The sequence below is a fragment of the Poecile atricapillus genome, chromosome 9 (assembly GCF_030490865.1).
Source record: "Poecile atricapillus isolate bPoeAtr1 chromosome 9, bPoeAtr1.hap1, whole genome shotgun sequence".
Classification (NCBI taxonomy): Eukaryota; Metazoa; Chordata; class Aves; order Passeriformes; family Paridae; genus Poecile; species Poecile atricapillus.
Genome location: NC_081257.1, coordinates 24,264,366 through 24,291,342, shown reverse-complemented (window position 1 = coordinate 24,291,342; position 26,977 = coordinate 24,264,366). Strand labels below are relative to the sequence as shown.

Here is a 26,977-nt window from a genome sequence, read left to right as displayed (position 1 = left end):
GATAACTGCTTCAACTGACTAATTCACACAAATTATTTTATAGTCTCTTTGACATGTAAAAGGTGATTATCGTCCTTGAAATGTTTTTCAAGTTGCATATACAGAAAAATGTTAAAACTGTCAGTTATAGCCCTTGAAAAAACAAGGATTATAATGGGGAACAGTAACCATCTCTCAGACTTCTGTTTATAAGAAATTCCCATATCATACTTATTTTCTCCTTTGGCTTTTTTTTGTTTAAATTTAATTTCCAAGGACTTCTCTGAAATTATCTAGCTTGTTTTTTTCACCTTTCAACCATTCTCATGTGCTAGAAATGATTACCCTATTTTCTGACAATATCCATCAAAACTCAAAATCCATCAACTCAATGATTCTCTGCACTATCAGGGAAAGTCTCACTTCCGTCTAGCAAGATATAATAGAACATGTGCTTTTTTACTGTGAAAGGTATCCTCATGTAAAGAAGCAATCCCATACACTTAAGCACTGTCTGGGGGTGGGGTAACTAAAAAGAAGAAAAAAACTTGTCTGAAAAAGAGAGCTTCTCTCATCTCTGTTTTCTGCACTGATCTTACAGAATTAACACTGTGGTGCAATGAAAATAGGATTCTCTGCCTCAGAAATATTCTCAAATCCCACATTCTTCCATGTACTATTGGGTCCTTCTGTTTTGATTAGTGAGAACTAAATATATATCATAAAACTAAGTATAAAATTTGTTCCATATACTTACTCCTCATAATAACGTCTCAGGGAAGAAAATCAAAGTTACATTCCCCAAGCAGCATCCTGTATTTTAACTAATAGCATCGCTATCTCCATGCTCACCCATAGACAAGTTTAGAGAACAAACCTGATTATTTCTGAGCAACTGAGTGGTGGTACAAATTGAGATAGGAGACAAGACAATTTGTGTTACAATTTTCACAAAAACAACATCATAGCTTGAATCTTTTTGCCCTGAAGTTTAGAAGATATGGTGTACTAGCAGAATGGACCTTGTATATTTTCTCCATAAATATTCAAGCATTTTCCAGACCACCTGTGGTCAGTGCTACCTTAAGTTTGCTATTACATGGTTCTGGTTCGGCATTTGTGATGCACATCTCCCATAGGAATGACAGCAAAATGCTTTCATCACAGTCCTAAATTTCATATGCATGTGAAGTCTAGCATTTCAATACAATCACTTCATTATATTGGATATCTGTTAACATCCTGGTAAATCAAACACCAAGGCAATTTGGCAGTATTTATCCTTAACAGTACATTCCCCCAAGTTCCTTCTCTCATCAGAAGCAGATTCTCTTTTTTCTGTTTATATACATCTAGCTCCCTTCCTGCTGTCTCATTCGGCATGAAGTTGCTAGGCAACTGAGGACTATGCTGTTTATGGCTGAAATTTTAATTAAGCATTGTATTCTTAAAATGGTGCAAATGTTCGCATCAATCAGTATGAATATTATGAGTCTCAGCATTGTTCGTCCAGAGCTGGGGATTTCAAAAGCAGGCCAAGAAGATTGTGTGTTTGTACATACATGTTCTGTCTACAAAGGGCATTAACATGTTCCTTTTATTGGAAAATACAAAGCTACTTAGCTTTCATTTTGCTTGCAGGTTAGAACAGCTACCATTCTTTTTGTGGTAGCCAATTAGCTTTAATTGCCTCTTTAAGCCTAGTCATGAATTATGGTAATAATAAAGGCAGATCCAGCTCTTTAGCCATAAAGTATTTTAAACTGGTCTTATATGTATTTATAATCCACTGAACTTCTTTTTCAGGCTAGCCCGGATCTTAGTTCGCCTGCCTGCACTTAGGCTGATGAGCTCTAGCATCACCGAGGAACTGTTTTTCACGGGTCTCATTGGAAATGTTCCCATTGATAGCATAATCCCCTACATTCTCAAAATGGAAACAGCAGAATATAATGGTCAAATAACTGGCACGTCTGCATAAAGGGAACAACATAATTTGAGGGATGGAATTAAATTTCACAAAAAACATATAATTACAAAGTTAAAAGGGTAACGTTTTGTTATGGGCAGATAATTCCAACTTGTTATCAGTTTCCTGACCGATTTCTGCTTGTCTTTTTCTGATGCTGACAAAATTTAAAGCAGCTATTTAAAGACCTGCTATAGGACCTTTCCTGCCACAAGGAATATTTTTGATGCCTTTCATTTAAAAGGCCATAGATTACTGAACATACTTTTCACATGCTTTGTATTTAGAAACTATCAGTGGTTAAAAAGAGTTTTATAATATCAGAGTAGTAATTAAATTACTTTAAAAGTAAAAGGAACAGTATGTATATATTTAAAAATATCCTTAGAATGAATGTCTAGCAAATGCCAAGGTATAATACTAGCACTTTGTAATCTCTTCTTGTCAGAGCAACGACATCAACATCCTGCTTTATGAGTATGGAAAATGAAATAATGCATATGTCCTTAGTCAAAATGCTAGTGATTTTTATAAAAATGTAGAATGCTAAAGGAGACAATCATTTAATCTACAAAAAGTCACTTGCTGTTACGTTATGCATGAAATATTAGTGTGGATTCTTAAATCAGATATCCACATTATATGAAACTATACCTGTTAAATTAGTGCAGTTGTTATATACAGTACGATGCAGTCATAGTGACTATTATGTGCTACGGAAATTCCCTACACTAGAGAAAAAAAAATATTTATCACAATAATGATTAAATATGCAGGTTCCTTAAAGTGTCCATTCAAACACAATCATGACAAATGTTATTCTAAGAAGAAGAATTTTGACTTTGGGGAAGATCAGTCATTAACTGGAAGAGCAGTAATTTTCAAATAGAGCCATGTGATGCTCTTTGAGTTTGCTCTTTGTATGCTCCAAATTTAGTCCTCCTCTCTGGACTCTGAACACCCTTGTGATGTAGCCACAGGGTACAATTTAAGACCTGAAATGTATAGAACCTCTGGTTGTCAGCAAGAGTTTATTATAAAGATCTCTCACTTTGTTTCTTCCTCCCACTCTCCCTGTCCCTGAGCACTCCCAGTTTTGCAGTGTTCTCTCTCTGAGTGACTTTCCTGTCACTCAGTTTGAAACCAAAATATAGTTAGGATTTACTGTCACTCATGTACAATTACAGTTGGTACTGATACACCATGGAGATGTAAAATGAACTACTTTTTGATTGTCTTGAGTGATGAGCCATCAACATATTTGCTAGTAGCACTGGCCACTAGTTGCTAGCATAGGTTTCATTTTAGTACAATTTATTATTATGGCTGTTCCGTATTTTAAAATCAAAGATTTTTTAAAAGTCATAGCAGTTAACACCTTCATCTGATCCTGGCTCATTAGATGCATTAATTATTTTAATTAATGCAATGTTAGAGGCATTCTTACTTCTGTAGTTTTATGTGACAAAACTTATCTAATGATAAGTTCAGCACTTTGATTTTTCTTCTGTTATTAATATTTATTTAGAAACATCAACTAGGTTGGTGTTTATGACTTTCCAGAGTCTGAATTGTAGCCAAAAGACCTTAAGTAACTTTAGATGAGGCTTCTAAAGTAACAGAAAGATCTTTTATACTTCATGCTTGTTAGGAGGCTGACGTAGTACTTACTGTAACACAAAAGACTATTTAATTTTAGCTTCTGACTGCATTAAAGTCTTCTACAGTTACTATTTTTAGCATATTCAGAATCTTCTTTTCTCAGAAGGGTATTACAAAGTCTAGTATCCATGCAGAGATTTGTAATACTGGACTTGTACCTGTCTCAGCTTTTGCTATAGCAAATGAAATTGTCATATTGTCCATGCGATGGAAAGTCTGCTCTCTACATGTGAAGTCAGCTGGACTTTAGCTTCCAGAACCAACCATTTGATTGTAGTGTAACTGCTGTGGGATTGTGTCAGCACTTTTGCTGCACAGTCCTTCTGCTAAGGGTATACAACTTAAAAATTAATGGTGATATTAGCATCAGAAACAGTAGCTATCTTGGAAAGAGTAGTGGCTGCTTTTATTAAAATTTAAAATTTTACTGGGTAATGTCATTGTTCTACAAGCAGAATGCATTGAACTATTGTGATTTTTTTTTTTTTATTGTCAAAAGGATTATGGAACTTAATTTGCTTTCAGTATTTCATAAAAATCATTTAAACAGATAAGAAAGCATTTTAATGGTAAATGAAATATTCCTTAGCACAAAAACTAGCCACTGAAATATTTGGTTTTAAATCTCAATACACACCATCTAGCTTTTTCTTGACAGACATAATTTCAACTTCCAATTTTTCATGTAAAAGGACCCCATTTTCTGTGTGAAAATTTGTTTGTAATTTTTATTACTTGTGATCATAACAATTCAGAAAAGAAGATAAAGGCATTATAGTTTTTTGGAAACAAAGGGATCACATGAAATAAAATGTAAAATGCGTGCCTTGCATTACATACATAAAACAATAAATATCATGCAGCTCTGTTTACAAATAAACTATGCTCCCCACAAATGTAAGGCCACATCATGATATCCTTGCTCAAACCCTGGTATTTACTTACTCTGCAAATAGTTATTAAATAGCTTATTAGGGATAAAATATTAATTTGTGTAAATTAACAACCATGCAATCCATAGTTGTGCATGCATTTAATAGATGAAATGAAGCAGTTCCATCTTTAAGATTTGGATACTACCACCTAGAAGCTATAAATTCCCTCTCTGTGTAGCATCATTAACATGATTTGCTGGCTTGCAGAGGTCAGAACCAAGCTACTTAGCTCTGATGCCATTAACAAAAAGTACTCTTTCCAGCTATACACTGTTTTGAATACAAGACTAACATTTTGGATTGTAGAAATTTGGACATATGTGGATACCTGGGAAATTTCCTCCCCAGGGAACAGACTTTGTGCCTCCCTTCTTTAAACTTCACAAGGTTCCTGTTGGTCCATTTCTCCAGCCTGGCACAATCCTTCTCAGTGGCAGTAAGGACCCTGTGATGTACACAGTGCAGCTGCACAATCAGGCAAGCTTTGCAATGTCTCTGCAGAAAATAGTGCAACACTGACATAGTTCTTGGAATTTCTGGGGTTTGTTCCATCCCTCCTGCAGTGACTGGAAGATGGTAACAGGCTAATCTTAGTACCTTTACTGTTAAATTAGTTTAGTTTCTTTTCTCCTTTGAAAGTACAAACTTTTCTTTATGAATGTGGGACAGGGAAGTTTTTTTATTATTGTAACAATTATTGAAAAACTATTTCTTGAGTATTAAATATTGAAATAGGTTTTTTTCATAAAGGTGAAATTTAAATGCTAAACTTGTTTTCACAGAACTTGGAGTCAAAGTATCACTGTCACAAAGTGATTCTAAGAAAAGTTCATCTCACTGAAGCTCTACTGAGTGCCAAAATTTATTCTCTTCAGAATTTTTGAGGTTCTACTTCTGCTGCTCTTGAAATGAAAAAAATTTAACTTGGCAGAAATACAGTAATAAATTATCTGATTAGATTTATCTGAACCTGAGCAAATGCATATACTAGTCACAATTCATTCAGACAAATGTTAGAATTCTGTGCTGACTGAGACTGGGACATGATAATGAGGCAATGCAGGAAATTATAATAAGGCAGTAATGTCCACTGTGCTTCATTTGTTTTCCAACTCTTTTGCAAAGGAACTGGATTTGAATCTTGTAGATTAAAAGCATTTGGGACTAGCTTTGTCATAATGATTTTAATTGCATTTGTGACCAATGTAGAAAGGTATACTCTTTTCTTCCCTTTACTTATATTGGACTATAGAGTCAGAACTAAGACCATGTACAAAAGTGATCTCTCTCTGCCTATTTACATTGCTTATAAATTAGCTGCAATGCTTTTGATGTCTGTGGAGTTACTCTGGCATGAAACTGGTAGAAGAGGAAAAAATTCTCTCCAAGGAGAGGTCCTTCTAAGAAGTCATACAAGGCTTTCTTTTAGCTGCCTTAAAATGTTGCATTATTAAGAAGGCTTAGTTTTCAGAGCACTCTGGGGAAAGAAACTATTGTTGCTCTCCACTGATTAGTTGGTGTCATTTGCCAAGTCTCCTTTCACCATCTTCTGAAGTTCCTGGACTGCCAGACAGCTGCAATGCCTCTGGTGAGAAGCTCTGGCTCTAGGTCTGTGTGCAGAATCCAGAGGCTCTGCATCGCCATTACAGTTCCTTTGGGAAAGGGCACATTCTGAGGCTGCCATAGAGAAACCAAGTCAGAGCTGAAGCTCCCAGGTGAAATTGGTTTTCTGACTCTTGTTTCTCCTTTGGCAGAGACTGTGAAACACTTGTTGGTTTTTTTATTGTTCTGTATTGTACACAGGATTCATAGATTCCTGAATTATTTCATTCAGGATACTGCAGGTGTCAGTGGATTTTCCTGCCCATTAAAGTTCAGACAGTTGTTAGGATTCTTTCCTGATTACCTGCTGTTTAATTAGTAAAAGGCAATTAAAAAAAAAAAATATAGTATCCAATTGGCATGACTAGCAGAGGGTTTCAGGAATACAGTTTAACCAGGAAAACAGAAGTGGAAATGAGTGGGCTGAGGGTACTGCCCAAGCAGTGACAAAGCAGCTTCCTGCACTAACAGCAGCAGTCAGGTTTGAATCAGGAGGAGTGAGCAGAACTGGCAAGTCAGACACATAGGTGTACCAGGACATACCTACTGGATTATACCATTCTGAAAAGAACAAAAATGTTGATTTTCTGTTTGAGATCCCTCTCTTCCTCTACAATTACTCTTAATAGGGCAAAACCAGGGGAGGTTGGGTTTTTTTTCACCTATTCTTTCCATAAGAGGAAAAGAAGAAATGCCAGCAAACACAGGCAGGTTCCCACCTGTTCCCAGGGTTTGCCACACTGGCCAGAGCTTTTGCAGTAGTGGCTGTGGTGATAAGCATGACCAGCTGTGACAGCAGCACACAGCAGCTGCAGTCCTAACACCTCCAAACATCCAGGAGGGATCAGCCAAATGAGGACATGGTTACCCTAGAGTGAGGGGCAGAGGAAGGACAAATTGCCAGCATCTACTGGATCTTGAATGACAGGAAATTAGTTTAGAAACAACTTTATATGAAAAATTACCAAGAGGGGATGGCAAAAGAGAGACAATGAAAATATTTACTTTTTGCACTTTTTAATTCTAAAGTTGCTGAGTCATTTTAAAAGTAAATACTCCTGAATTAAATTCAGGCTTATTGTTTGATGCCATTAACCCTTCTTGTTAGTTAATGTTACAACCCTACTTCAGCTGCAATCAGTGTTAACAACATATGGGAAATTGTGCAAAAAAGAAATCAAAACATTATTTATACTCGGGTTAGAAGTTAACGTAAAATTCTTTGTAAAGTTCAGATGCTCCAAGGTTAAGCATCTAACGTTTAGATATTTTTTTTTATTGTGAAGTTCATCACAGGTAATACTGTTGTAATGTTCTGTAATTCCCACAACCTGTTCAATCCTCTGAGTTACATGAATGCTTTGAAAATGGCTTATTATTGTTAAATTCCTGCCTGTCTTCTTTCTTTTTAAAGGGTTTGATAGAGTTGTACACATCTATTTTGTGCCTCCCACCATTGTGCATTTCTGCATGTTCAGTTCTAGAACTCACTCGAGCAGCTGATGCATATGTACATAGCTGTATGTATGTGTGTATGAATGTATATGTTTATACCTCTCTGTCCAAATATATTCTGTACAGTGTATAGAAAATGTGTAGTGTATGTATATATGTACAGATATGGAGCCATTATTCATCCATTCCATGTGCTAAAGTTTTTTATTAATTTGCTAATCCAGAGCTTCCTAATTTGGTGAATCCTCACAAATGCCAGAGCTTTGCACCTTTTTTCTAAACCAGTCTGACTTCACTATTTGCTATTCAAAACTGACAAATATATTCCATGAATTTTCTGGCTTTTACATTATTCTCCTTACCTTTTCTCATTTGACTTATAGAGGTCTGCCAGTTATAGCTAATTGAGCATATAATGCCTGTTAAAAATAATGACTAAATAACTATGTCATTAACTAAAATGGCATAAACACTAACATAAAATACTTCCCTGCTCATTATATACTCATTCTCTTCCAGCCTCCTGAGATACTTTTGTAAAGTTGTATTTTTTGTGAAGCCTGGTAAGAGACTGATTTTTTAAGTCTTCATCTGTGGTGAACTGAAAGTAAAACAAGTTGCCATTTATCACTGAACTGCAGCATAGAGAACAGGACGTAATGGATGCTGTTTAATAAATCAATATTCATATTGTCATAATGATCACATTAAATCAACCTGTGAGTTAGAGACTCTGCTCTGCTCAGTGAAACAGCAGCTCTGGTTCAATGGTAATTAAACATTAGGGACATTGCAGGTAGTTAATTTCTTAGCAAGCATCAAGACATCTTCAGTATTTTCACAATGCATTTCAATTGTATATTCACTTTCCAAAGTTTTTATTTTCCAGCCTAAACTAAACACAGCTAGTTGTTTGATTTAGGTGTCAGACTAATGTACCGTTCCACGTTCTGCCCTTTCCTGGGTCTGGAATTTGTGCAGCTCCTGCACTGCCTGTGACAGTCCCACTCTCCATCTGGGACATGGGCACATGGTTGGGAAATGAGATGTGAAGACAATATCTTATTCATAATGAGGACTCAAACATATACATTATGAAAGTATAAACAGGTCTTGTTCTCCTTCCCTTTTGATGAAGTTAAAAAGCAAGCCTTCCTTAAAGTAAATCTGTTAACTGTGGGTTTTTAAAAAAGCATTTCACAGACCCTGCAGGGCAATAGTTCAGCAAGTCTTGTTTCTGTCATTAGAAAGGTGAAGTAGAATTTTCTGGGCATTTACTTCCACCTTTTGTGCTCACTGTGGCAAAAACTTGTGTATATTTAATCAGGTAATGAGACACCTGTCAAAAAAAAGTGAACTTCATGTATGCTTAAAGTGAACCACAAGTCTGAGGAAAGTTTGCTATGGAAAATGCTGAGAATGTTCTCTTTCTTGGTGTATTGGTTAGTGAGCATTCATAAGCTTTTATTTAAAATATAGGAATAAACCTATAGCATTTCGAAACCTTATTTCTGCAATTTTCAGCAGGAAAAATATTTAAATTAATGTCAGAAATTTCTGTGACAGGTGATCCTTCATTGGTGTATGGACAATTGGTGCTGTGTGAATGCTTGCTTTCCTCTTTAAAGATGAATAGAAACCTGAAAGTCTGTTAAAGTCATTGTACCGTGGGAACAGTTATAAAGTTTAGGAAGCCAATTGGGGCATTAATTAAGACTGAATCTGTTTAAAAATTCAACTGTGAATTCAGGGAACAAAAAGGGCAAAGTTCAGTAAAACTGAATGTACCATATCCATATTTGAATTGTTTGTATTCTGAAGGACAAAATGCACTCAAATTCAGTGGCAATAAAGGCTCTGCAATAATAAACCAGTTCCATTTTATGGTATTTTGATGATTGCAGGTTAAAGTAGGACTGAATAAATTTCAAACAAAAAGCACAGTCTTTCAGAAGAAAACATTTTACTTATGGACTGCATATGTTGAATTTTTCATATATGGAATCAAGATCAGATGTTGGAATATTTTTAATAGTTAATCTGCACTCTGAAATACACTGGAAGCCAGTGGTCATAGTTTCCTAACTGAAAACTGCACATTATTGGCATATTAGGGAGTGCTGAGCTCCTACAAAAACAGCAAATTTTTATAAGAGGAAGCATCTACCTACAATTCCTTGGGATATTTTCTGGAAGTCTCTGTTCCTTATAATTTAGAAAACTATTGTTTATGTTTAGTTTTAAAACTTTGCAAAAGTTGTTGACTTCTCACAGCTTCTTTTGTGAAATCAGTATTGTTGTGTGTGATAACATTTAAAAATAATAGCATGTTCTTTTTTTAAACTAAATTTTATATCCAAACAATGTCTTCAGTCACAAAGAGGAATTTGCATTGTTGTGTTTGTATATAGCGTATTGCAGTGCATGATTAAGCTTATGAATTTTATTAAATGCTGTTGTGTCATTATATTGTTGCGGTCAATAGTAGTAGCTAAATGAAGTTTCTACCATTAAAGTGAATTACAAATATAACTGCATTCTTGAGTTTTATTTTGAAGTTCATTTAATTTCCTTTTGAACAGGAGCTGTCTAAGCCAAATACATAGTTTACAATCTTTTAGGGAGAAACAGCATTTTGACTTCACCACAGTGATTACCTGAGGAGAGATTTAAACCGGGTCTGGAATAGAAAAAAAAATCCCATTAACTTACTGACTCCAAGAAGCTTCTCTAGGAGGAGAGAGGGCTTTTCCTAAGGTTTTAATTCATCTTTTAGTAGCCCCAAAGCTGTCGCTGCTGTGCGCGGGGCCCCTCACACCGCCGGACCCCTCACACCGCCGTGCCCCTCACACCGCCGTGCCCCTCACACCGCCCTGCCCCTCACACCGCCGGACTCCTCACACCGCCCTGCCCCTCACACCGCCGGACCCCTCACACCGCGGGGCCCCTCACACCGCCGTGCCCCTCACACCGCCGTGCCCCTCACACCGGCCTGCCCCTCACACCGCCCTGCCCCTCACACCGCCGGACCCCTCACACCGCGGGGCCCCTCACACGGCCGGGCCCCTCACACCGCCGTGCCCCTCACACGGCCGTGCCCCTCACACCGCCGTGCCCCTCACACCGCCGGACTCCTCACACCGCCCTGCCCCTCACACGGCCGTGCCCCTCACACCGGGGGGCCCCTCACACGGCCGTGCCCCTCACACCGCGGGGCCCCTCACACGGCCGGACCCCTCACACCACCGGACCCCTCACACCGCCGGGCCCCTCACACCGCCCTGCCCCTCACACCGCCCTGCCCCTCACACGGCCGTGCCCCTCACACCGCGGGGCCCCTCACACGGCCGTGCCCCTCACACCGCCCTGCCCCTCACACGGCCGTGCCCCTCACACCGCGGGGCCCCTCACACGGCCGGGCCCCTCACACGGCCGGGCCCCTCACACCGCCGTGCCCGGGCACAGCGCGCGCACCGGGCAGGCACTGCCGGGAGCGCGGGCGGCGGAGCCTCCAGAAGGGGGCGCGCGGGAGCGCTGCCGCCGCTTCCGGCCGCCGCCGCGATGCCGATGAAGGGCCGCTTCCCGGTGCGCCGGACTCTGCAGTACCTCAGCCAGGGCGACGTCGTGTTCAAGAGCTCGGTGAAGGTGATGACCGTGAACTACAACACGGCAGGAGAGCTGAGCGAAGGCGCGAGGTGAGCGCGGGGCGCGGCGGGAGTGCGAGCCGTCCCTGCAAAGACGCCAGGGCTTGCGCGGGCCGCGCCCTCCACGGAGACAACGAGCCAGCCCTTGTGTGGTTTTCTCTTTCTTTCCAGAAAGTTCGTGTTTTTCAACATCCCCCAGATCCAGTACAAGAACCCCTGGGTGCAGATCATGCTGTTCAGGAACATGACGCCCTCGCCCTTCCTCCGGTTCTACCTGGGTAGGTGCCGCCAGCCGCGGCGGCCGCCGCAGCCGCAGAGCAGTGGCCGGGTCGCAGCGGCAGCGTCGTCACCGCTGCCTTTGTGCCGTTCTCACTCGGCCCTGCCTCGGCTGCAGCGGGGAAAGAAGCTGCTTGATCGGAAAATAGCTTTAGCCGTTAGCAGCTCCCCTAGACTCACCCGCATGGAGATTTTGCTTTTCCACGTAAAACATTGCAGTGCGCATTAACTGCAGAAGGGAAGCAGATCCTTCATTCGTGCGCGTTTAAAGCCTCTGTAAACGGCAGGGGGAAGTGGTATAATTTGGTACATTATTACGAATTTTTGTTGACAGACAACGGAGAACAAGTTTTGGTTGACGTGGAAGATAAAACCAACAAAGAGATAACAGAGCACGTTAAAAAAATCCTGGGGAAAAGCAAGTAAGTAGCACATGGTAAGCTAACGTATCATCTAGTATACATAATACAAACTTTTCCCAGACCAAACTGACACGAGCGAGGTAAAGTTGTCAAGGTAGGAACTGTAAATCCGTCTTTCTAGGCCCAAGGAAGGGAGAGGAAGTATTGCAATTCAGACTTCTGATAGTAACAAACGGATCTCTTTTCTAGAGAAATGCTTGAAAAAGAAGAAAGAGAAAAGAAAAAACTATCACATCCAGCAAACTTTGGGCCCAAGAAGTATCATCTGCGAGAATGCATGTGTGAGATTGAAGGCCAAGTTCCCTGCCCTGCTTTTGTACCGTTGCCCAAAGAGATGAGGGGAAAATACAAACCTGCTATGAAGAATGAGGCATGAGCCTCAAGATCTCAAGTCATGCAGCTGTTTTTCCTCAGGGCTAGAAAATGAAGGTGCTTCAGTGAGAGACAAGAACCACCAGTTCCTGGGAACAGGAACAAGCAAGTTTATTCAATACAGACAACTGCCTTATAAGCCTTCTTACAGCTACAACTAGAATAAGTGAAAAATAAATAAAAGTTAAAACTGGCACCAAAAAAAGCTGTGGTTCTACAACGTATTGCAGTCAACACTGAAAAACGAAATTACTAGAGTCTTATTTCTTATTTATGCCTGCAGGTAACCGGTTATGGCAAAACCAAGATCATGTTTTCTTTGGGATAGACAGGCTAGACTAAAAAGTTAAATCTTAGCAGTGCAGAATTCCGTAATTTCTAGAAAGTGGTGCAAAAGTCCATATGGTACTAACCACAGACAGCCAAATGGTAATACAACTCCAGTCAATTGAATTTTTCTAATTTACATAGTTACTAATCAGAATCAGCTCAGAGTTCCATTTCCAGCAAGATACAACTTTTGTAGTTGATACTGCAGCTCTGAGAAGCACAGATCAAGTCAGGAGCATCAGCAGGAAAGAATGGAAAAATTGGTATATGAAAGGTAGGTTTTACAGTTATCAAGAAAACTCCTTCTGAATCATCACAGCTTCTGCCTCACCAAACAATTACACCATACCTGTAATATGTATAAACGTGATTAACTGTACTCTCCTGTACAGACCTTTATGTCAGGCTTGTATGTACAAGTCACTGTAGAACTGTATTGCAGCATTTTTGAACTCATGTTTGAATACAAAATTTCATACTGATTCAAGCATCCTGTACAAATTGTCAAGGACAAACACAACACAAAATAAACATGTTGTTTTATTTCATCTCTTTTTACAAAATTTTCATACTGAGTAGTGCATGCAATTGTAACAAAAGTCAATGCTAATTAGTTATTGAGCTTTATGCTTAAGCCATCTTCATTCCCTTGTGCCTTGCAAGCCTCACAGCAGTCCATATACCAGCAAAGGTCTTCACTTTGCAGATGATTTTAGTATTAGCTGTCTAGTCTATCACATTTAACACTGACACAGATCATGAGGTATGCTAGTGTTACTTGCTTGTAAAAATAATACATTACATATACAATAAGAATAGTTATTAGTGTGTTAGCCAGAAAATATAAACAAGTTGCAGGATAGTTGCAACAAGGAAAAAAAGCATTTTTTAATGTGAAAGCTGAAGCCACTGAAACATTTTTTCATGCTGATACCTAAAAAAGCATTAGGTTAGAGTGCAGGAAGCAATCCTGACTAGCAACCAAGTCTGTCCTAAATAACTGCCTTATCCTATCTCGCTTAAATAATTCCAGGGATTCTGTTTAGCTTTCAACAGTTTTTGCTACCTTCATGAATCTGATGCCAAGCATGTTCTGTCAAGACTTTTCAGAATCCTCTGTTCTTGGTGCAGAATAACACCTGGGGACTCAGTCAGCTCTAATAAAATATAAGAACTTCATGGTCTTAAGCCAACCTCTTCTGCACACCTTTCAACTCCAGATTCAGGCTACATCAGACAGACCATCAGGTATCCCTGACTGGCTGGTCTGAGTTACTTCAAACCCCTACTAGTGGTATTAAGTGAGATATAGGTGGTTTGGTCTTTTTAACAGTTCTACAAGCCCCTACCTCCACATACGGCTAGGAACAAGAGTACCTGCTCTTTAGGTAACAGAGTTACTTGTCTCCAAAATCTTAAGCAGTGCTGGGGTTACAGCTATGCCAATATCAGAGACCTAATTAAAAGATACATCCCATTACACAGAACTTCACACTTCTGAGTAAGCCCACTACTGTTAGTGCTATACAGTGTGATCTGCCTGATTTTCCCCTATTTCAGCCTTAAACAAAGAAATCCTTTAAGATTAACTCACCACCACCACTGACTGCAAACTGATGCCTGCTGATGGGCCTGTGCCTCTCAAAGATAAAAATCAAAGCAGTTCAGATTCCATCTTTTTCAAAAACCCTGCATTTGCCCAGCTGTTGGCCATCCCACATCACAAGCACTAGCTGTCACCTGGTCATCCTCCAGGCCACAGGATAACAAAAGGTCTTCAATCTGAAGTTCCTTATTTGAAACAGGTATGCCTGATTCTGATAAAAACTGAGGGGAATCTAAAATGAGAGAGAATTGCCATTTGGCACTATTGCAGCCACAGACTTTGTCTCCCAGCTTTCACAAAATTCCAGTGGCATCTCAGCTTTCCATGATAAACAAATTTTTTTGTTGCTTGGGTGCTACAAGAAAGTGTTCCAGACTCACAACAAACGTGATCATTCTGTGACAGAGGATTTAAAGGAATGTGTAGATTCCATAATGTAATTAGCAACTGGAGGTTCACCCTTTATATTACAGTTAGAAGTGGTGCTGGCCTGATCTCTTTTCCCTGAAAATGAGCAAATGCTTGCTCCCACGTGAGCAGGTCTGCAGCCAGCATGACACTATGACACCATGGTTTGCGCTCAGAGCAAATGGGAAACCAGCAGTGATGAAAAGAAGCATCCAGATCTTACTTGAGAATCTTCATATAGACACTAAAAAGTCACTCATACAAAGATCAGCCAGAAAGTTCTTCTCAGTCTTAAGATCCCTTTTATGTATTTATTACCATTGCATAAACTTGATCTTCGAGCCTGTACAGTCAGCACCCCGGAGAATCACAGCAGCTCTTTAACAGCACATTGCCAGAACACCATTAGTAGTTCAACTACCCTGGGTAAGGCGAGTATAAGAAGTTTTAGAAGTTTTCATCTCTTTTTAGTCAAAGCCACACTTGAAAGGCCAACACTACAGCAGAGAGCGGGAAAGAGGGCAAACCAACATTCCAACCACTTCCACATCATAGTTCCGTATTAGCACCTAACCCCTGGACCAAAATAAGCATTCCATAAGACCAGTTAGCAATAAAAGTGCTGTCAAAAGTTATTTTAAAATTTCTTACTCTAAGCTTTTGAGACCAGCAGCATTTCTCAGTAATCCTTTCTTCAAGACTGCGTAGTAGTGGCAATGTCTAAATGAAAGTGCTTTAAAGTCAGGATTCTCCCAATTCCCTTGTGTCATCTGTACTCCTGTCTGTAAGTATCTGCTTTACCTTCCCATATTTAACAGCAGACTGAATTATTACACAGCCCATTTGCTGCTTCAGCAGTTAGCTTTCTCCTTCTGCTTTGCTAATGTGTACTTCAGTTCCTTTAAGTTCTCTGTCAGTACCTCCACCTCATCCAGTCGTCCGCTGTGTTTGGCATCAAATATATAAGCTTTAATATTATCTATCTGTTGGAGAAGTAGCTCTTCCTCTATAGCCTCCTCTCCAGAGATCTCACTGCCATCCTCCACTTCAAAGGGATTGATAGAGGATCCCTCTTCAAATGGATTCCCTGGATTCCAACTGCTCCCAGGCTTTTCAAATGGATTTTCATCCTCTTCAAAGGGGTTTGAAGTACTGCCAGGTGCTCCATTACTTTGTTCATCCTCCTCCTCACTTTCAAATGGATTATATTCTTTTTTATCACTTTGCTGAGCTGTGTTAGACAAAGAAACCACTGGAGATATGTCTTTGGCAAATGGGTTACTGGGATCTTCCTCCACCTGAGGGGTATCTGCTTCATCCTCAAAGGGGTTTAGACAGGCTGGCTGATCCTGGTCTTTGTCACACTGTGGGACATTCTGAGGTTTGAGTGTGAAGGTCAAGTGCTCTTTAGCTGGCAGCTGCTCAACAGCAGGAGTTTCAAAACTTGTGTCCCCTTTGGTACAAGTAACATCCAAATGCTGTTTGACTTCTCTGAAGTCTAAGGAGCAAGTCCTTGAATGCTGAAACATGAATTTATGGTGCTCTCTTTCCCACTCCTTTTCACGGAGGACCTGAAGTTCCTCCCTCTGTATCTCCTCCTCTTCTGCCTGTTTTTTAGAAAGCTCAATAGCTTTCAGAGTTTGCTGTTGATCATATTCATCCTGAAGCTGCATCAGGTTCTCTTGCAGTGTATGGACCTCATCTATCCTATTAGCTGCCTTTGCTTGCTTAATAAAGGATGTGATATTGTCAATCTGCTGAAGAAGTGGGTCTGCTCTCTCGCTCTCTCTTGAAATGCTAGATGTAGGTAACCAGCCTTCAGATTTTCTGACTGTTCCTTTTTTTATGTAAGTTTCATCACCATTAACTGCAGATGCAGATATGGAGATAAACTCCTTCTCCTTTTCCTCTTGTTTCCCCTGTGTTTCAAGAGCGACCTAAACAAAAAAAACATGTAGTAAGAAAACACCACGAGCTTGAAAAAATTAATTCTAAGTATCCATAGGTACAAGTTAGCTGATCTTAAGACATTGCTGGCTGAAGATAAAAGGGATCAGGTACCATTTTGGTTACTTTGCAGAAGATTCTTACTTTCATACCATTCCTTAGATGCTTCCCATGAGTTTGTGATGATACTGATGAAAAACCCATGACATCTGCCTCTACAAACCTGAGGCAAAGTAGGAGCAGCAATTCTCTTTATAGAGGAAAAAAAAATGCAGCTGTGCAAGGGGTGGTCTAGATTGATTTAGACATTAATTGTATTACATATGACTACAGCAGATACCTGTAATAGAACATATAGTGTTTAAGGTCACTGATTTCACTGGCTTTTGGAGTGGAATGATTCTTATTTCTCAACTTATACCTCAAGATAAAGTTGGCTTTAGTTTATAATTAATGATGTCCTCCCTCCTAAAGGAAAAAAAAGCCTCTCTCCCTGCAGAGGCATCCTTATTCTAGTATGTCCTTTCCCACCAACAAAACAAGTTTCCAAATTCTACTTAAGTGAATGAATTCCGAAGTTTCCAAATTCTACTTAAGTGAATGAATTCCGGAACCCAATTTCAAAGTCAGTGTAAACTAACACACACTTCAGGGCTTGCTCTGCATGCACAGTAGCAGAAACAGCCCATGCACCCATGTCCCTGCTGCTTTCTAGTAGTATCCAGCTCTGTGCCCACCTACTTCTGTTCTGGAAAGAACAAAGCAGCAGCTAGGCAAAACCCTGGAAAAGGGGATGAAACAATATGGATGAAAAAATAACAAACTGAAATCCAGTGTTGAACACAACTACTCGTACCCACAGAGCTCCCAAGATTGCATCTATGAGAAGGTCTGATACAAGACATAACAGATCCCAACTGGTCTTACCATATGCAGTCTTTTCTTCTTCAGTTCTTCATACTGATCCTTAGTTGGCAGGGACATTAGGCCAAGCAGTTTTTCCTGGCAAAAATTGAAATATTTACAGTATTGCTTGAAGGTATTCAGCCCTTTTTTCAAGTCCTTGAGAAGAGAGATACTACCAGCAGACACCATACAAATGTATCAAAGATGCTTCTATACTGCAGTTCCTGCTGCAGGTCTGCCACAGCTACACCGCTGGGTGGGCTTGCACCTCAGCAAGAGGAAGAGCCAAGGCTTACACAGCTCTTGGGTTCCCCAGGCCCAATGCTACTCTGAGTACAAGACAGCTTATTTAAGGCTACCGTAAGTCATTAGGGGAACTACAGAAAATGCAGAAAACGTAAAGAACTAAGTCTCCTGTCAAAAGAGTTTCAAACCACAGGGATGCCTGACAAAGAAAACGCTATCTAAAATGTACATTCATCTCACAGCATATGCTCTATTTACCTGAACAAAAAGTGTAGCTGAATATCTTATCATCCGCTGAAGTTGAAGTATTTTAGGATGAGGTTGAGGATCTTCATGCAAGCCTAGACTCAAAATCTTCTTACTGAATCACAGAAAACGTACAGCCTCATCAGTTCAAAAACAAGATCAGGAAAAATGCCACAAAAGCAGAGAGACAATATTGGATCAAAAACTTCTGATGTTCTTTTAGATAAACAGTTTTGGATATTACAATTTGTAACACCTTCTCTTCCCAGCCTTGGAAAAACAAAGAAACCCCAAACAAACAATTCCTTCCCCCGAAATGGTGCTGCTACTTGTTTCCTCTATGCTTAATTATTCCTACTGCAAAGGAATGCATGAATTTTAAGGCTGAAGAAGAAAGCAGAAGCTGGTAGTGTACAGGAACAGCATCTATCTTTTCAAATGCTGTTTTCAGCTGAGCGGACAAATTAATCATCCATATAATCAGTAAAGTTGTAACAGAGATACATACATGCTGGGGGGAAAAGGGAGAGAGAGTCTTTTACCTTAAGGCATCTATAAATTCATACATTTTTTGAATCTCCACCCTCAAGTCATTAGCATGATCAAGGTTGTAGGCTGTCTCCCCAGCACTAAGGAATAAACAGAACTTTACTGTAAGTCATGCATCCAGTTAACAACATATACAACACTACAAGTTATCCCAACAATGGTTAAGAACTGCTAACACCACAGGGCTAAATGATTTTATTTCAAGCTCCTATTTTAAAAACCTTTTTTTTTTTTTTGTGACAGGAGTGGAAAACTATAATCATTTTGTGAACATGAACACTTCATAAGAGACAACTGTATTTATGATTAAATACAGTTATTTAATTATATATATTATGATTATTACTTATAATATGACTTACTACTCTAGGAGAAACTGTATTCTAACACAAAATGCCACTCTACAAGTAATATCTAAAATAGACACATGCTTAGCAAATGTATCTATTTTGTGGAGATTTTTTTCAAGGCAACTTAGTGGGAAAAATCTCTGGCTGAGTAACTAACTATACCTTTAAAGAACAATACCTCCACTAGCATTTGTCAGAAAGCAAAATACTATGCTCAAAAGAGTGTACTATTTAAGATGCCAGTAAATGACTGTCCACAGGGGGACACAATCTTTACTAGAGTCTCCACTTTATTGATAGAAGGAATTAGGACTTAGTGGGGAAAACTCTTCATGAATTTTTAGCTTCCATGCCCTTTTGTATCACAAATATAAATTATAAGAATCACTTTCTCAAAAGTAACTTCACTATCCATAGGATTCCAATTTCCAGGACACATTACTAGTCAGAAATCTTTAATTTCACCCATAACCAGCCTGTTATTTTCTGACATTTACTTCCATTATCCAGCACATCTGTATTTTTACTTTTCTCCAGCTGCCAAGCCACAAAACCCGATCTTTCATGAAATCATGACAAAAAGTAGTAATATCCTAGCACATTTTTCACCTCCTGTACTTCTTTCTTCCTATTGCGAGGAGTGCTTTTGTAAAAACACTCGTTACTATTTTTTCTACAACCATTAGATCTAAATGACAGGTATAGTAATATTTATTAACTTTAACTTTTCAAAAGGAAATGCTTCCTAGTCAAAGACCAATGTGTGTATTTCTCTCACTATGCCAGACAAAAGTATAACCTGACAAACTCTTGCAGACAGAGTTGGAGAGACTTAAGTTACCCCAGTGAGAGAATACTACTGCAAGAAATGATGCACAAAACTGAAATACGAGAATGTTGCTTATCTGCTACAGCACAGGGTACCCAGGTACACTCAGAATAACTGCCAGGTGAAGGTGCTTTACACAGAACAGATGGAAAGCGTTCTCATGATCTGCTCCTGCTGGCACACCTTGGAAGCCACAGCATCCCAGCTGAGGACAGCAACAGCCTTCTGCAGCTGTTTTGAAGAGGCTCATTTACACAAAAACTGTAGCCTTGTACTTCCTTTTTTGGCAAAGATGATGTGTCAAAGTGTAACAACAGTGCCTCACTGGGAAGTGCCTTTAAAAAAATTAACAACTCAAACAACTCTATATGTTATCATTAATAATTAATTCAGTACTACTTTCTTTGAAGAGCATCCAAAAGACAACAGATAATGAAACACTGATTTTTCTTTTAATTTGCACACTCTTGCAGCCTTAGTACACCACTTCCTTACTACTTCTCACATTTAAAGGAAAAATACATGTATTCAAAAACATAACCAGCAATGCTTACTTTAGTGATTCTGCCATCCTTACGTATTCTGGTGCCTTCTGGTCAACCTTCTCCATGCAGAGTCGGAGTTTCTTGTTATAATATGAAAACAAAATGTATAAAGAAAGAATTGACATTAAAACACTAACGCAAGAACATGCTGATATGAATATTATCATGCTGCTTGTGCAGATTTAAAGTTAACCATAATGAAAGGCACTTTAACTATTCAGGATGACAAGACTCTCCAGTTACCTCCAGAACATATATGGCATTGTCAAGAACAGAGAAAGACTCACTGTACCCCTGCAAGGTGGACTTTGAATCGAGAAGCTGTTTGAATGGATGACCTGGACAACTTCTCTTCACCAACAAGAGCACCAACAAGAACTCCCATAAATACTAACGCGGGGAGTTTGTGGACTCTTCTGAAAGGGTATCTGGTGATCATCAGTACCTGCTGCGAAGCACATTTGAATATAATGTCGATAAAGATGGTTCAAAAAATGCATTTGCCATCAGTGTAAGGACAAACAGTGGTGACATCGAGTCCCATGGTTCCAGTGCAGCCCACCAATCAAATGCACACCATATCATTCACTTGCTAAATAAGTTCACAAATTTGCATGTCTGAACTTGTTCCAGATGATGAGCATGAAGATGCATTTATAAAGATGTATGAAGTTAATGTGGGCCATAAATACTATATTGCAATTGATTCCAACATTTCAGATATGTCTTTGTTACATGGTATACACACCCAAAAGTCTCTTCTAACACAAGTCAGCATTAAGTCATAAAGTAAGAGTTTAGACATGAGGTAACAAGCCAAAAGTCAAGTAGTGACCACTGCAGAATATACACTATAGCACAGGGTTTGACTTACCTCATAGAGTTTCACAATCTCTGGTGTGTATTCTTTCTCATCAATCTGTTGCTCTCTTTTCAACAGGGTGTCTTTGCAGTGCTGACAACAACGGATTCGTTCATCATCCTTCTCATCCAGAACAGAGCTTGCGCTGCTTATGCTGCTAATGCTGCCTCGGCGGGAGCCGTGGACACTGCTGGGGGAGGAGTTCGGGCTCGTATGAGAACCCAAGGCCTCTTTGCTGGCACTAGTGAGTTTGCCTAAAAATTATACACAGGTAATTTTACAGCAACTGGAGAAGCCAACAGATTTTACCAACACAAACAAACTGCCCTTCAACAGAAACTTTACATTCAGGGGGTACTAGAAAACCAGGTTGAAAGTCTGCTGAAAGACATGTAAGGTTTGCACGCCAAACACAACTGCAAGTCAGAATTTGGGTCTTCATTGAAAATCTTGCTGCATTTAAAACTAGCTAGAGAGCAGACTGCTAAGCATCACCTACTTAGTTTATGCCTAGAAGCATTCTCATGTTTGAGCCTGCACAGTCACACAACAATGTGTAGAACAGGTATGATAACCGTGTCCAGCATTGTACTTGATCATGCTGAAAGGCACAGTTAATGTCATTTATCTCCACAGAAAATACAGTCTCCTCTCCAGTGCACCAGATGAGAAAAATGAAAGTTTAAAGTGGTTCTTAAAGGCCTATATATGAATTGTTGTCCCATGGTCCAACATTTGGACAACACAGACAAACTGGAAATATCCACAATATTTTTAAATGTCAAGAACCTTGGCAGTTCCTAAAGTTAATAGCTCCATAGTTATAGTACTTAGTAGAATAAATAATAGCTATATTTATCAGGAGTTACTACTTTTTTACTACTTACTATTTATTTACTTACTATTTACTATTACAACTATTACTTCTAGTAAATTTTTCAGTGTTATGAAACACTTCCAAATCTGAAGAATGAACAGAGACAAACAAAGGAGAAATCATTCCTTGTATTCTGTTTCACAGACACGTGTCTGCATGAAACTGAATGCAAGTTTTCTGCGGAGGCAGACTATTACCAGCATATATTTTTCTAATGGCAAAAAGCCAGGATGCACCCAAAGTGAGCTAAGAAAAAAAATAATTAACTCTATGGTGCTTACTTGCCAAAGGAAGACTGACAAATTCCATGCACTTCTTGCACATAATAGACCCACAAAGCCGGCAGTGGTGACGTCGGTTTCGGATACTGAACTTACTGCCACAGTCTGGGCAAAATGGAACATCCTGATCACTGACCCAAGGCACAACAGACTTCTCTATAGCTGTGAGCAGGAATACACACGTAAGTATTCAATTAATTCCTCAGCTGGTTAAACTATAGGGGCAAATAGTCTCAAGTAAGCTCACACTAACCTCTTATTTTAGCTGACTCAGTGTTTGCTCTGTCAAATGATGTAAGCTGCAGAAGATAAACAATATATTTAAGAAAATTACATTTTTGCAAGGAAAAAGCCCAACACAACTCAGCCCAACAAGAAAAAGAAACCTGGCATTTTTAAGAGAGTTTCAGCTGGTTTTGCACCAGACCTATGCAACTTTCACATTTTTTTCTAATTCCATATTCATACCAGTGCTAAACAACTGGTTTTGTCAAACCTGTACAAATCAGCACATTTTGGATGTAATCCTTATTGCAGCCAACATTACTGCATCTGAGCCAAAATGCAGGTGTACTATTGGCAGATTTTGAAGAATGAGAAGCTGGAAGAATCATGACAAAAATATTGGGGAGCAATTTAGTAAAGTAAAGATGGAGAAAATAAAACAGGGGAACAGATGGTTCTTGAAGCATGGAAGTAGCATCTTGTGGAAGTAGCCACATTTCATTTGAAAACTAAATTTGAAATTTCAGCTTGAAAATGGTGCATAGAACCAGAAATCATACCCACAGCAGAGGGCCAAAACATGCGCAGTACTCAAGATAATGTGTAAAAAGAGTCATAGTTTAGTATCCTTTATATTCCTAGATAAATGGGCACACTTCATACTGAAATATAATTTTTTTAAATCCAGGAAACGTTTAGAAAGCTGGAATATTAAAAAGCACCAAATTTACCTTTTCTAACCTTATTATTAACTTATTGACTTCAACTACATAGTGATCAATCCTGGCTGCTCGGTGTTTCTTGAATTCAGAAAGATGGCTTCTCATAGCACCTGCAGAGATAACAGAAAGTTGTTCTGGTCACCCAAGTACTCTGTATGGATTTAAATGCCACTTGAAAGACAAATGTCTCTTCTTTTCTCCATTTATTTCTCAGGTTCAAATTCAATTTTAAAGACTCTAAGATCCCTAAGGTTCATCTTCTCAACTGTCATCAAAAAGCAGTTCTCACTTCTCTAATGTTCATAAACCTTCTCCCTAAATTTATTCTTAGCTAATATTTACCCTATGATTGTTGCTCAAGTAGTTACAAATTCAAAAGTAAAGTAATATACAGAACTCAGACCCTGCAGGCCCAAAGGACTCAGTCCTGGTCTGTCAGCACCATAGTGGAAATTTTCCCTTGATCCACAAGAGATGGTGCTGCTTCCTTCTCCAAAAATAGCCAAAGTATTTCAGTTACAGTATAGGCAACTGCCAATAGCAGTATTTATAATTACAGGCTCAGTCAGTTTATCCTTGAAATTATAAAAATGTCGATTTATATTCAGAGAAGTGGGGTTTGTTTGTTGTTTTTTCAATTGTTTTTTTTAAAGTAAGCCCCCTTTTAACAAGAGGTGATCACCATCTCAAATCCAAGGAAAAAGCTGGAAGTTTAAATCAATAGATAATCTTTTTGTCAAACATACAAAGTAACAACTACATAAGTGTAGCCCAAAAGCTGGAGACTTTATATACTTCTAACTTAGCTATTAATTGGTGTATTATCTGTTTTGTAAAGTCACAAAATGAAGCTAGTTGCACAGAGGTGAACACAGATTAGGCAGATCTCAGCAGCAGCACAGGCACAATGGCATGACAAACAGCTACCTGAAGGGTAGTTTGAGTACTGATTCTATACATGTCTTTTCTTCTCCCTATTAACTGTGTTTTCCTCACACTTCACCCAATGCAGACGGGCTGCTCAAAGTCAACGTGCAAACCATAACCCCGTGCTAACAAATCCAGCACAGACACAATTCCAAGCCACTTCAGCAATACTGTAGCACTTTCCCAATTCAGATCAAAAGTTATCCCCACTGTGTATTGCTTTCTAGCTGTCCTACCTACTTCCTGGGGCTCCCACATGTATGGATCTACTCCACCATAGCTGAATGACTCATATCGTTCCTGAGATCCAGAATCAGTTCTGTCATCATCTTCCTGTTTCAGAAATTTCTTCTTTGCTCTTTTGGCCTTCTGGACTAGATCTGAAAAAGATAAACCCAAGTTATCTAACATATCAGGTAGTAACCAAATATTTGTAATGTGAAGTCAGTATAGAATATTCCTCTTTTAGCAGAAATCTTTTTCTTTGATAAGTTTATCCTCAAAACATTCTTAGAACCAAAATGCAGTTCAGACCACCACAGATGACACAAAATGCTCTCTGTTGTCTGTCATAAAGCAGCATGATGTCCTAAGGACAAGACAGTAGATTAGAACATTCTACTGAGGGACTTCACTGTAAAACTGCAACGTCTTAAACTATGGGACCTGACTCACAGCACAAGGCATCATGTAGTTTTATCTTAATTCTCGTAATTCCCAATTATTTTCTTCAGATTCAAGGATGTTCAACACATTCCTTGTCTTATTGTACAAACTACAAATTTCAGTGTGCTTGTACACAAAAATAATTTTTAAAGTACTAAACAGCCCACTGTTAGGGGTAGGGTTTCACCAAGAAAATTGATTAATACTTCAAATTTGAGTCTATCTCAAGGAAAAAAAAAAAAAATCAAGACTGCCAGGCCACCATTTCTAGCATACTAAAACAAAACCAGAGAGGAAACACACAGAATTATCGCCAGATTTTAAACATTTTCCTCTCAATATAAAATGACAGTGTACCCAAGGGGGTAAAAAAGGGAAGCATCTTAGTTACATAAAATTCAAAGATATTTTCCAAATGCTACTGAAAAGTGGAAATCCGTAACAGACATGGAACACTCCCAGCATCTCCTGCCAGCTCCACCGCCCACATGCGTTTCCATGTCTTCCCAACAACAACCTTTCCTAACTTCACACTTTAATTGCAACCACTGTTTTATTTACTGTCAAAACAAGAAATTAATGAACTGCAACCTGGCAAGTAACAGAGATTCCCTATATTCTCCCAGTCTTCAAGTAATTCTTGGGTATCCAATGGGTTACAGTATAATTTCGAGTTTTCAGATAAAAACAAACAAAAAACCCAAAAAGGTCAAGAGTAAAAATCGCGCATAAAATCAGACGTTTGAAGAGCACTGTCCTTCAGCGCCTGTTTTAGAATCAATTTACGGAAAGTATCGGGAGAAGGTAAATACTATGCTTGTCCCAAGGAGATTTACGGAAGAATGGAACTGGCATGCCTCGCCTGTAAGTCCCTTCAATTAATATTTTATTACTGTCAGACACTGGGGAGCACTCGAAATACGAGAGGGAATCTCCCTCCCACTGCCAAGCCGAACGCGTTTACCACGGCCGCCCTTACTTCGGAGCTGCCCCCTGACGTCCCGGTCTTCGCCCGGGTGCTGTTCCTCGTAGTGCGCCTGGAGCTGCCGGAACGCCTGGAGATCCTTCAGGCACAGCGGGCACAGGAAGCCCTCACGCACTTCGGTCGGGTCTCCGAAGGCCGCCGGGCAGCCCGACGCCATCGCGCCCGCGTGTGCTGCCCTCACCGGCTGCAGGGATGCGGGGGCCGCATCGTCATTAGGCACTGCCTGAAACGAACCAGGCCGGCGCCGTGCGACCAGCGACGCAAGACCGGGGCGGGAAGGGCCCGGGCTGGGCGCGATCCCGCCCCGCTTCCCCGCCCGCTCTCTCCGCGGCCCTGCCGCGCCCCCGCGCAGGCCCCGCCCGCGGCAGGCCAGCGGCCGAGGGCCAGCAGGGACAGGGGCGGGGTTTAAGGCGCACCGCCCGCAGCGGGAAGGCCGGCGAGGGCTGCCCCGCCTGCCTGAGGGGCCGTGGCCCAGCCACAGCCCAGGTATGGCTGGGGAAAAGCCCAGGGCCGGGGCCGCCTCACCTCAGCGCCCGTGCGGCCGATGGCTGTCTCCAAAGCAGGGCGGCCGCGTCCCGGCCCGGCTGCCGGGAGCGGCTGAGGGCGGGGCGAGTGCTGAGCCATGGATGAGAGGAAAGGGCGGGGACAAGGAGGGCTCGTCCGACACTGCCGGGGAGGCTGCCGAGCGCAGAGCTATCGATGGAGGTTGGGGGCTGAAGCGGAGTACCGGGGCTCGAGGCTGCCGAGCGCAGAGCTATCGATGGAGGTTGGGGGCTGAGGCGGAGTACCGGGGCTCGAGGCTGCCGAGCGCAGAGCTATCGATGGAGGTTGGGGGCTGAGGCGGAGTACCGGGGGTCGAGGCTGCCGAGCGCAGAGCTATCGATGGAGGTTGGGGGCTGAAGCGGAGTACCGGGGCTCGAGGCTGCCGAGCGCAGAGCTATCGATGGAGGTTGGGGGCTGAGGCGGAGTACCGGGGCTCGAGGCTGCCGAGCGCAGAGCTATCGATGGAGGTTGGGGGCTGAGGCGGAGTACCGGGGCTCGAGGCTGCCGAGCGCAGAGCTATCGATGGAGGTTGGGGGCTGAGGCGGAGTACCGGGGGTCGAGGCTGCCGAGCGCAGAGCTATCGATGGAGGTTGGGGGCTGAAGCGGAGTAC

At 40.6% G+C, this 26,977-nt stretch overlaps 3 protein-coding genes across 9 annotated transcripts in view; 2 read left to right on the top strand and 1 right to left on the bottom strand.

Annotated features, from left to right (window-relative positions):
- NR2C2 (nuclear receptor subfamily 2 group C member 2) overlaps positions 1–10,126 on the top strand; it is a 34,497-nt gene extending 24,371 nt beyond the window's left edge. For all 6 annotated transcript variants that reach the window (XM_058844830.1, XM_058844826.1, XM_058844829.1 and 3 more), the window contains one exon: positions 1,786–10,126. In XM_058844830.1, coding sequence (XP_058700813.1) covers positions 1,786–1,960 — 175 coding nt within the window. In that variant the 3' untranslated portion in view covers positions 1,961–10,126. The remainder of the gene's footprint in view (positions 1–1,785) is intronic.
- Positions 10,127–11,124: 998 nt separating this feature from the next.
- Positions 11,125–13,194, top strand: MRPS25 (mitochondrial ribosomal protein S25). The gene is made up of 4 exons (XM_058844838.1): positions 11,125–11,297; positions 11,418–11,524; positions 11,857–11,944; positions 12,134–13,194. Exons 1-4 carry the CDS (start codon positions 11,164–11,166, stop codon positions 12,318–12,320), a joined length of 516 nt encoding a protein of 171 aa, XP_058700821.1. The 5' UTR covers positions 11,125–11,163; the 3' UTR covers positions 12,321–13,194.
- Positions 13,166–26,521, bottom strand: RBSN (rabenosyn, RAB effector). 2 transcript variants are annotated; one of them, XM_058844814.1, is made up of 13 exons: positions 26,349–26,521; positions 25,818–26,046; positions 24,409–24,552; positions 23,255–23,355; positions 22,552–22,597; positions 22,299–22,460; positions 21,153–21,394; positions 20,571–20,726; positions 20,288–20,358; positions 18,548–18,634; positions 18,018–18,120; positions 17,535–17,609; positions 13,166–16,597 (listed from the first exon to the last, which is right to left on the bottom strand). In XM_058844814.1, exons 1-13 carry the CDS (start codon positions 26,445–26,447, stop codon positions 15,512–15,514), a joined length of 2,601 nt encoding a protein of 866 aa, XP_058700797.1. In that variant the 5' UTR covers positions 26,448–26,521; the 3' UTR covers positions 13,166–15,511. The 2 variants fall into 2 exon arrangements, with proteins under 2 accessions (XP_058700797.1, XP_058700798.1); XM_058844815.1 differs by lacking the exon at positions 20,571–20,726 and having other exon boundaries at positions 26,349–26,519.
- Between the last annotated feature and the right edge of the window lie 456 nt (positions 26,522–26,977).